At 70.8% G+C, this 10,549-nt stretch overlaps 3 protein-coding genes across 3 annotated transcripts in view; 1 reads left to right on the plus strand and 2 right to left on the minus strand.

The window, feature by feature from the left end:
• The window catches only part of LOC113960539 (25-hydroxyvitamin D-1 alpha hydroxylase, mitochondrial-like), a 7,093-nt gene extending 5,163 nt beyond the window's left edge, over nucleotides 1–1,930 (minus strand). The window contains 3 exon segments of the mRNA XM_027670152.1: nucleotides 448–638; nucleotides 1,741–1,776; nucleotides 1,778–1,930. Of these exon segments, the coding sequence (XP_027525953.1) occupies nucleotides 448–638; nucleotides 1,741–1,776; nucleotides 1,778–1,930 (380 nt within the window).
• Nucleotides 1,931–2,930: 1,000 nt separating this feature from the next.
• Nucleotides 2,931–6,668, minus strand: LOC113960543 (tRNA (guanine-N(7)-)-methyltransferase-like). Its single transcript, XM_027670155.1, has 7 exons — nucleotides 6,665–6,668; nucleotides 5,887–6,034; nucleotides 5,333–5,463; nucleotides 4,616–4,800; nucleotides 4,084–4,197; nucleotides 3,612–3,713; nucleotides 2,931–3,108 (listed from the first exon to the last, which is right to left on the minus strand). The coding sequence occupies exons 1-7, from the start codon at nucleotides 6,666–6,668 to the stop codon at nucleotides 2,980–2,982; spliced, it is 813 nt and encodes a 270-aa protein (XP_027525956.1). The 3' UTR covers nucleotides 2,931–2,979.
• A 1,840-nt stretch (nucleotides 6,669–8,508) lies between these two features.
• On the plus strand, nucleotides 8,509–10,458 carry LOC113960540 (EEF1A lysine methyltransferase 3-like). Its single transcript, XM_027670153.1, has 3 exons — nucleotides 8,509–8,745; nucleotides 9,249–9,360; nucleotides 9,980–10,458. Exons 1-3 carry the CDS (start codon nucleotides 8,509–8,511, stop codon nucleotides 10,435–10,437), a joined length of 807 nt encoding a protein of 268 aa, XP_027525954.1. The 3' UTR covers nucleotides 10,438–10,458.
• The last annotated feature ends 91 nt before the right edge of the window (nucleotides 10,459–10,549 follow it).

Here is a 10,549-nt window from a genome sequence, read left to right on the forward strand (position 1 = left end):
CCCCCCCGTGTGAACCTCCAGATCCCACATGCAGCCCCCAAGCCCCTGTGCATGGGGTGGGATCACCTCCCAACAGTGAGCCCCGGCCCCCCTGTCCAGCCCCCAAAACCCAACCCCAGCCTGAAGACCCCCCATGGGCAGACCCCAAACCCCCCCAGCCCATTTACAGCCCCCCCCGGGCAGCCCCCAAAGCCCATCCACAGCCCCCAGACCCCACAAACATCCCCTCCATGGGGAACACCCAGATCCCTCAGGCAGTCCCCAGTGCCCCCCCTCAGCCCTCCACCCTCAGCCCCGCCCACAGCCCCCCAATTCACAGCCCCCAACCCCCCCTGGGCAGCCCCCCACGACCACCCCCCATGGGGAGTCCCCCCCAGAGTCCTCCCATCACCCAGAGGCTCAGCCCCCCCCGGCCCCCTCCCCTTGGTGACCCCCCAATACACTCACAGTGTGAGGAGCCCCCCCGGGACCCCCCGGAGGGTCCGGTGGTCCTTCCAGGGGCAGCGGAGGGCGCGGGAGGGGTCGGGCCCCTCCTGGCGCAGCACCTGAGCCACGAGCGCGGGCTCGGCCACGTGAACCGTGAGCACCGGCCCGAACCGGGCCTTCCAGAGCGGCCCGAACCGCGCCCGGCCGTGGACCTGGGGGAAACGGGGAGGGTCACACCGGCCCCAGCGGGGCTCCCACGGCGGCCCCAACTGGGACCGGCACCCGGTTCGGGGGCACGGGAGGCTCGGGGGCACCGGGGGTCGCACAGACCCGGCCTCGGGCTGGGGGGCACCGGGGGCGCACCGGGAGGTCACACCGGGGGTCCTTGAGCAGGGAGGGGTCGGACAGGATCGGCTGCAGCGCGGGCCGGGGGGGTCTCGGTCTCCCCGCGGTCCCCGGCCCGCTGTGCCCCCCGGGAGCACGGGGGGGGCACCCTCGGCACCCCGTCCCCGGTGCCGCTGCCCCACCCCCGGCACTGAGGAGACACCGGGAGCTGGTCCTGCCCCTGCGCAGCCCCGATCCCAACCCCCCTCACACCCTGCGGATCAGTTTGGGGTCCCCCGACCCTCCCCCAGCCCTGGGGCAGTGAGGGGGGGCCCCTTTGCCCCCCTCCCATGCCCCAGGGATTGAAATCGGGGTCTCCCCACACCTTGGAGTGTGGAGGGACCGCGGTGCCTCCCGTCCCCTCCAGGACTCGAGGGGGTGGGTCTGGGGTATCCCGTGTCTCCTCCAAGCTCCAGGTCGGTGACCCAGAGCCCTCCCAGCCCCTCCGTACCCTCCCCCAGGACAGCAGGACCAGGACCCCGCCGGGCCCCACCGGCTCCAGAGCAGCACGAAGAGGGTCCGTCCCCCCCCTCCAAGCCCCAAGTGGTGGCAGCAGGGTCTCTCCGTCCCTTCCAGTGGGATTGGGGTCCCTATGTCCCCTCCAAGCCCTAGGCGGTGGGATCAGACCCCCGGGCAGTCCCCAACCCCCCCAGCCCACAGCCCCCCCACTCATAGCCCCCTCGCCCCCTGGGCAGCCTCCAAACCCCGTCCACAGCTCTCAGATCCCCACAGGGAACACCCAGACCCCCCGGGCAGCCCCCCATGGGGAACACCCGACCCCCCGGGCAGCCCTCCATGGGGAGCGCCCTGTGCCCTCCAAGCCCCAGATGGGGGTCTCGCTGTCCTTTCGCCCCCTCCAAGCCCCAGGGCAGAGAGCCCCGCACCCCCAGCCCAGAGGGGCTGCCTGTCCCCTCTCCCCGGCCCCATTACCTGCATCTCGTGCAGCCTCCGCACCCCCCCCCCGGCACAGCAGCTCGAAGATGAAGGAGGAGGAGCTCGGCCCCGGCATCTCCGCCAGGCCCCGGGGGCGTGGGGGGGCCGGGGGACGCCGCGGGACCCCCGGCTCGGGCAGGGAGTGGGACAGGACAGCCCGGAATGGGGGGCGCAGGGTGGGGGGCATGGCGGGTTGGGGGGCTCGGGTGGCACCGGGGGACACGGGGCAATGCGGGTGGCACTGGTGGTACCGGGTGACGCGGGGGCGGCGGGGGGGACACGGGTAGCGCTGGTGGCACCGGAGGGAGTGGGGGACAGCAGGGGAGGGTCGCGGGGGGGGATCTCCGGGGGCGTCGCGGGGCCGATCCTCGACTGAGCCGCGGCCCCGGGGCCGGGCCTTTATAGTGCCCACGAGGAGCCGTCGGGGCCACGCCCACTCTGCCAGGACCACGCCCCCAAACCATCAAACCCCGCCCCGTTCGCCCGAAACCCCGCCCATTTCATAATTAGACACGCCCCATGGGCGCTAAGCCCCGCCCATCTCCGAGGGTTGATTTGTATGCTGGGTCCCCTCGGTCCAATCAGCGCCAGGAGGAGGCGGGGCCTCGGCGGAAAGCTCCGCCTCCCTCCCTGAGTGGGCAGAACGGTCCCGGACCCCCCAAAAAAACACCAAATCCCCCCCCAAACCCACCCTCCCAGTCACAAACTGGTCCCAGTACGCCCCAAACTGGATGTGCGGCATTTGGGGTTGGGGGGGTGCCTTCCCACGGGGGGGAGGGGACACGCAGTGGCCCCGCCCAGTCCCACCAGTGCACCCCAGTCCCGGGGAGGGGCTGGTCTGACCCCCCCGGGACACACGCACGGCGGTTCCCCCCCACCCCGTCCCGCATTCCCGGGAATTTCCACCTTGCGCCACCGGGCGGGGCCTCTGGAAACCCCCCGCGTGGGGAAGGGGGGGGGTCACTGGGGTCCCCCCAAGCCCCCGGGGGTTTCCTGCGATGGGGAAACTGAGGCAGGAACCGGCCCCGCCCTCCCCATTTTTTTGGGAAGGTGCAATTCCCGGCAGCTGCCGTGGGGCGGGGGAGGGAGGAGTGACATTCCCCCCTCCCCAGGGGGATTTTGGGGTGGGGGGGTTGGAAACACGAGGCTTGGGGACACTTTGCAGCTTTATTAAAAAATGGGGGTTGTGGGGGAGGGTCCCCGGGGGCTCGCGGGGGTCCGGCCCCCCCCGGCCCCTCAGGGCCCCCCCGGGGGGGGGTCGTGGCGGCGGCGGAACACGGCGGTGCGGGGGGGCCGCCCGGCCCGCTGGGCCCGCTGCCCCTCCTCCGTCACCGCCGGCAGCAGCGGCAGCAGCGGGTCCGTGGCCTGGGGGGGCACAGAGGGGCTGGGACACCAGGGACAGCAAGGACCCCCCCGGGGACACTAGGGAGCCCCCCAGGACACCAGGGACAACCTGGAAACCCCCTGGGGCATCGGGGACACAAGGACCCCCCAGGGACAATGTGGGGACCCCCCAGGTACACCAGTGACACCCTGGGGACATCCCAAGGGGCATTGGGGGCACCAGAGACCCTCATGGACACCTAAAACAACTTGGGGACACCAGGGACCCCCCAGGGGCATCAGGGATCCCTCCAAGTACCCCCCCCACTGACCCCTCTGTGACTTCCCCTTGTCCCCCAGAAGCCCCCTATTACCCCCAGTCAGTTCCCCAGTGACCCCCAGTGCCTCCCCCAACGTTCCTCCCCCACTCCTGTGTCCCCAGTTGCCCCCCAGTGCTCCTCCATAACACCCAGTGCCCCCCAGTCAATCCCCAGTGCCCCCCTGTGTTCCCCAATCCTCCCCCAGTGCCCCCCAGTGTCCCTTACCAGCTGGGCAGGGGGCAGGGGCTCGAACAGGGGGTGCTCCCCGAAATGATGCAGCATCCACTGGTGCAGCTCAGGGACATCTGTCACCGTGTACACCAGGCCCTGGACCCCAAATCAGGGACACCCCATATCAGGGACACCCCCAAATCAGGGATACCCCAACCCCCCCCTCCGTGTACACCAGCGCCCCCCCCCCCCCCCCCCCCCCAGCCCCGCCCATAGCCCCAAAATCAGGGACACCCCAAAACCCCCCAATCCCAGCAGGGCTGGACCCCCCTCCCCCCCAGCAATGCCAGGGGATCCTGGGGGGGGGGGTTGGCACCACTGGGGGGTCAGGGTGGCTCTGGGGGCTCAGGGAGGGTCAGTAGGGGTGTGGGGGCTCACCCCAGGGTACAGCACGTGAGTGGACATGGGGGGGGTTGGGGAGCCCGGGGGGGTCAGGGTGGTTGTGGGGGGGTCAGCAGGGTCTCACCCCAGGCCGCAGCACGAAGCCGTACTCTGCCAGCATCGCGGGGCTGATGATTCTCCACTTGTGCTTCGTGCGCTTGAAATGGGGGTCGGGGAACAGGAAAAACAACTTGGAGAGCTGGGGGGGGCGGGGGTGGAGGGGTCAGAGGGGCAGCACCCCACTGGCACTGACCCCCCAGACCCCACACGGACCCCTTGAGTGGGGGCAGGACGAGGCACCCAGGGAGGGGGCACGGGGGGACTGGGGGTGTTCCTGGGATGTGCAGAGGGTACGGGGGGATCCTGTCCTGGAAAGGGGGTCCTGGGGGTCTCAAGGTTGGAAAGAGTCCTAAGGGTCCTGGCTGGGGCTGTTGGGTGGGGATGTTGGGGGGTCCCAGGGGTGGGGGGGGTTGAGGGGTCTCAAGGATCCTACATGGACCCTGTGGAAGAAGTGGGGCAGGGGTTCCCCGGGGGTTGGGGACCCAGAGGGGTTTCAGGGGGGGTTCCCAGGGACACAGATGTTTCAAGGGGTGTTGGGAGGGTCCCGGGGGTCCCACCTGTGCCCTGTGGAAGAAGTGGGGCAGGTGTTTCATGGCGTTGCCCCTCACACAGGCCACATTGCCGAAGTGGCCGGGCCGGGCCGCCCGGAGCGCCCGGAGCCGCGCCCGCGTGAACGCGGCCACCTTCCCTCGGAGCTCCAGCCCCAGGGCCAGGGTCTGGGGGAACAGCTCTGCCAGGGCCACTGCGGGGGACACGGGGTCAGGGACACCCTCAAAACACCCCCTGGCACCCCGTAAACCCAAGGGGGGCCCTGGGTCAGGGACCCCCCCCCCGCCCCCCCCAACACCCTGGGGGGGCCACAGGGTCAGGGACACCCCAACACCCCCCCCAGTGCCACTTTCCCCTTCAGCTCCACCCCCAGGGTCTGGGAGCTCAGCTCGGAGGGGGCCGGGACAGGGGGGGCAGACCCCCAGGGATCTCCCTTGCAACCCCTGGCCCCCCTGTTCCCCACTTGCCCCCCTCCATCCCCCCTCCCCCAAGACCTCCCCCTACATGCACTCCCCAGGGACCCCCGTCCCTCCCCCGGTACCCTCCCCTGCCCCTCCTCAGGCCCCCTTCGCTCACCGAGCAGCCCCCCCGTACCCATAGAGACCACCGGGTCCCCCGTTCTCACCGAGCAGCCCCCCCGTACCCACAGACCCCCCCCGGGTCCCCCGTTCTCACCGAGCAGCCCCCCCGTACCCACAGAGCCCCCCCGGGTCCCCCGTTCTCACCGAGCAGCCCCCCGTACCCGCATCCCACGTCTGCGAACTCCACGCGGGCCGGGGGAGTCCCGGGGGGGGCGTCGGGCGGGAAAAACGCCGGGAACAGCGAGGCCCAGTCCATGTCCTGCGGCCGGGGGGGGCTGCGGGGGGGGCACCGGCGGTCAGGGGGGCCCCGGGGGGGCCGTTACCGCGGAGGGGGCACCGGGGGGCCGTGATGGGGGTCCCGACCCGGGGGGGCGGTTCCCAGTACCCGGCCCGGGTGTTACCGGGGGGGCCCCGGGAGGGGATGGAGCACGAGGGGGGGCCCAGCCCGGGTGTTCCGGGGGGTCCCGGTGACCGGTGAGACCGTGAAGGGGGTTTTGGGCCGGGGGGTCCCGGAGGGTCGCTCGGGGGGTCCCGGGAAAGGATGGAGGACGAGCGGGGACCCACCCCGTGTGTCCCGGGGGGGTCCAGGTTACCATGGTTACGCACGGGGCCGTGATGGGGGTTCCGGTACCGTCCCGGGTGCTAACGGGGGTGGTCCCGGGGGATCCCGGGGGTTTTGCGGTGTCCCCGTAACTCACTAGCGCAGGGTGTGATCTGCCAGCGGGTTCGAGTGCGCGCGCTGGCGGTAAAAGCGCTTCTGGGGAGGTACCGGCGCCTCCTCCTCCTCCCCCCCCCTGCGCCGCCATCGCGGCTCCGGCGGCGCGCGAATGACGTCACGGGTGGGCGCTGAATACTGACGTCACTGTACACTGCGAGCCACGCCCACCGATGCTCCACAGCGCCCCCTGGCGGCCCCAGTCCTCCCAGTGCCTACCAGTTGCCCCACTGCTTCCCAGTGTCCCCCCGTGCTCCCAGTATTCCCAGTTCCTTCAGTGTCCCTCAGTCCTTCCCGTCTTCCCCGTCTCCAGTCCCACCAGTGCCCCCAGTATCCCCAGTCTCACCAGCTGTCCCCAGTCTCCCCAGTCTCTCCCAGTGTCCCCAGTGCTCCCAGTGCCCTCCCAGTGCTCCCCAGTGTTCCCAGTGCTCCCAGCGCTCCCCCTGGTGCTCCCAGTGCCCCTCAGTGCTCCCCAGTGCTCCCAGTGCTCCCAGTCCCCCGTGCTCCCTCAGTGCTCCCAGTACCCCCAGAGTCCTCCCCAGTGCTCCCCAGTGTCCCCAGTCCTCCCAGTGCCCCCCAGTTGCCCCCCTGCTTCCCAGTGTCCTCCCGTGCTCCCAGTCTCCCCAGTCCCTTCAGTGTCCCCCAGTCCTTCCCGTCTCCCCCGTGTCTCCAGTCCCACCAGTGCCCCCAGTATCCCCCAATCTCCTCAACTGCCCCCCGTCTCCCCAGTCCCCCCACGCCCCCAGTTCACCAGTCCTCACCCATCAGTCCCGTCCCTCCAGTACTCCCAGTTCCCCCACCGCCCTCAGTCCCCCCAGTGACCCCAAGTTCCCCCAACACCTCCAGTCTCTCCAGTCTCCCCCAGTCCGACGCCCCAGTCTCCCCAGTCCTCCCAGTCCCATCCCCTCCCACACCCTCCCCCGTCCTCGTAATCCCCCCAGCGTTCCCAGTCCCATCCCTTCCCGTCCTCCCAATCCCCCCAGCATTCCCGGTCCCATCCCTCCCCCCGTCTTGCAATCCCCCCAGCATTCCCAGTCCCATCCCTCCCCGTCCTCGCAATCCCCCAGTCCCATCCCTCCCCCGGGCTGTTCCCGCTCGGGGTCATTTGGGGAATTTGGCTGCGGCGAAACCAGGGGCGATTTCTGGGAACCCCGGAGGGTGTTGGGGGGAATCGGTCTGGGGAGGGAACCGGACCTGCCCAGCCCGGGGGGGCTTCCAGGAACGGCCCCGCGGGGGGAGAGTCCGGGGGGGGCGGGGAGGGGGGGACACGAGAACCAAACCCTCCCCCACTCTCCTCCTCTGGGCTCCCCGACCCCCCCGCCCCTCCCTGACCCCCCCGGGTCACCATTAACCCGGTGACGCGGGTGGTGACGCGGCCGCGTGGGGGGTCCCGGGGGAATCCAGGGACACTCCGGGGGGGTGCGTGGGGAGGGAAGGTTGTTCATTACCCCGAGGGATCCCCCCGGGTTACTCCCTGCCCCCCCTCCCCCCCCCCCGGTTACTGGTTATCCCAGTGATCCCGGTGATCCCAGCGCGGGTGGCACTGGGAGCGGGGCTCTGGCACCGCGGAGATGGCACTGAGGGGGCCCCGGGGGGGGCTGGCACAGCAACCCTCTCCCTGGCCAGGAACAGAGGGACAGGGACACCGGTGACAGCAGGGACAGGGGGGCAGGAAGGAGGGACATTGGGAATGGGATAGCTGGGACAAGAAGTGCATAAGGGACACAAGGGCCAGGGACAAGCAGGAGCCAGGGACACCAGGGACAGGGGGATGGGGCCAGGGACAACCAGGGACACCAAGGACAGGGACTCTTGGATCAGGGACATCACGGCCAAGGCCACCAGGGCCAGGGACACAAGGGATTGGGGACATGGGACCGGGGACACCAGGATCAGGGACACTAAGGAAAGGGACATGGGGCCAGTGACACCAGGGGGAGAAGGACAGGGGGACAGGGGCACTGGAGTCAGGGACACGGGGACAGAGACACCCTGAGCAGGGACACCAGAGCCTTGGGGACACTGCAGACACGGGCTGGCTCTGGGCCGTGGTGGCACTGGTGGCACCGGTGACACTGGTGTTGATGGGACAGTGACAGGAGCAGGAGGGGACAGAGGGTGGCATCGGGAAAAAACCCCAGAGGGAGAGGGGGGGTCTGGCCGGGGTGACATGGGGACAAGGCTGGGCGGGGGGTGACAACGGTGACAGGACTGGGGACACTGGGATGGGTCAGGGGACACTGGGAGACACTGGGGAACATCAGGATGGGGAAGGGGACAGTGGGACCGGGCAGGGGACAGAGTTATGGGGCAGGGAACACTGGGATGGGGAGGGAGCAGGTCAGGGGACAGGAGGGACACAGCAGGAGACATTGGGACGGATGGGACGTGGGGCAGGTGACACTGGGGGACAACGGGAGAGGGGAGGGGACACCGGGTGACACCAGGGTGCGGGAGGGGACACTGGACCCCCTCGGGCACGGCGGGGGCGGGACGAGCGGGGACAGGGGCGGAGCTCCAAAACACCGCCCCCAGGAGAGGGTGTGGCTTAGCACAGACCAACCAATCACGTGCGGAGGTGCGACCCGGCCCCACCCTTTCCAAGATGGCGGCGCCCACGGGCCACGTGGGGCCCGGGGGAGGGGGTGAGGAGGAGGAGGAAACGGAGGAGGAAGAGGACGAGGAAGAGGAGAAGGGGCTGCGGGCCGTGTTCCCCCGCGACCCCGAGCTCTTTGCCGAGTCCTTCCCGGCGCGGCGCCGGTTCCGCCTGTGCGGGCGCGTCCTGCGCATCGCGGAGCTGCACGGGCCGGGGCTCGGCACGGCCGGGAGCGTCTGGGAGGCGGTGAGGGGGCACCGGGGGGGGGGGCTGAGGGGCGGGCGGCACGGCGGGGGCTGGGTGAGTCCCGGGGCGCGTTGTGGGTGGGGGGATAACGGGAGTACTGGGGGGTACCGGGACATCCCGGGGGACCCGGGGGGCGGTGACATCCCGGAGGTACCGGAGCGGGCGGTGACATCCCGGGGAACCGGAGGGTGGGTGGGGACTTCCCGGGGCACGGGGGCTGGTGGGGACATTCCGAGGGTACCGCGAGTGATACCGGGGGGTACCGGGAGCTGAGGGGGTCCGGGGGAGTCCGGGGAGGACACACGCGGCATCCCGGGGGTACCAGGAGGGTGGGGCGGCGATGGGGAACGAGAAAACGGGGGTACGGGGGGGCCAGGGGGGGTGGGGGCGGACCTTGAGGGGGCACCCTGAGGAGGACGGGGGCACTGGGTGGGGGGTTCCCTAAGGATTCCTATGGCCGGGGCGTGCTGTCCCCCACCCCACTCCCCCTGTGCCCCCCCCAGGCCCTGTCCCTGTGCCGGTTCCTGGGGGAGCAGCGCCTGGACTTGGGTGGGCGGCGGGTTCTGGAGCTGGGGGCGGGCACCGGCATCGTGGGGATCTTCGCTGCCATGCTGGGTGCGGGGGGGGGGGGCACCGGGGGGGCCCGGGGGGGGCCCGGGGGGGGCCAGTGGGGGCACCGGGGAGGGGGGGGGGCACTCATGGGGTTGGGGCGGAAGTTTATGGAGGTGGAGAGGGCACCTGAGGGGTGAGGGGAGGCATCTGTGGGGCTGGAAGGGGACACCCTTGGGGTTTGGGGGGGGACAGCCGTGGGGCTGAGGGGCACCCATGGGTTTGGGGGGGTCCCTGTTCCCCTGCCCAGTACAGAATTTGGAACTGTTGTGAGCAGCAGGTTTATTGGGGTCTGGGGGCTCCACGGGTGGTGCTCCCCCCCCCTTCCCTGGAGTTTATTGGGGTCTGGGGGCTCCGGGAAGGGTTTTGGGAGGTGCAGTGGGGGTGACCCCCATTCTGACACGGGGCTTAAAGGGGTCTTTTGGGGATGGTTTATTGAGGTCCGGGGGTTCCCGGTGGGTTTGGGGGGGTCCACTGGGGATGGCTCTACTCTTACCCGGGGTTTATTGGGGTCCTGGAGGGGGTCTCGGTGTGGTGCACCCCCCTCTGTCCCGGGGTTTATTGGGGTCTGGGGGTTCCAGGGGGCTTAGGGGTGCCCCGCTCTGACCGCCCTGTCCCGGGGCAGGGGCGGAGGTGACGCTCACGGACCGTCCGGCGGCGCTGCCGCAGCTGCGGGAGAACGTTCGGCAGAACTTCCCGGGGGGGTCCCCCGAGGGGGTCGCGGGAGGGGCCCCGCGGGTGCGGGCGCTGCGCTGGGGGCGGGACCAGCGCCGCTTCCCCCCCAGATTCCACCTGGTGCTGGGCTCCGACATCGTGTACGACCCCCGTGCCTTCGCCCCCCTCCTGGGCACCCTCCGGCACCTCGTGGTCCCCCCGGGCCGGGCCCTGCTCAGCGCCCGCCGGCGGGGGGGGGACGCGGGGACCTCCCGTTTCTTCGGGCAGATGTTGCCCCCGTTTTTTCGGGTGCAGCTGCTGCGGAGAGACCCCGAGGGGGACATCGAGATCTATGGGCTGACCCCCCGGGAGGGGGGTGGGGAGGGGGAGCAGCTCACGGGGGTCTGGGGAGGTCCCGAGGGGGATTAAATGGCCTCGAGGGGCCTCAGATCAGCGCGTTGTGTGAGATTTGGGGGAGTTTGGGATTTGGAGGGGTCGGGGTGGGGGTCCCGGGGGGGTGGTTTCTCTGCTGGGTGGGGGG

This window comes from Corapipo altera, unplaced genomic scaffold (assembly GCF_003945725.1).
Source record: "Corapipo altera isolate COAL_440 unplaced genomic scaffold, ASM394572v1 61019, whole genome shotgun sequence".
NCBI classification, from domain to species: Eukaryota; Metazoa; Chordata; class Aves; order Passeriformes; family Pipridae; genus Corapipo; species Corapipo altera.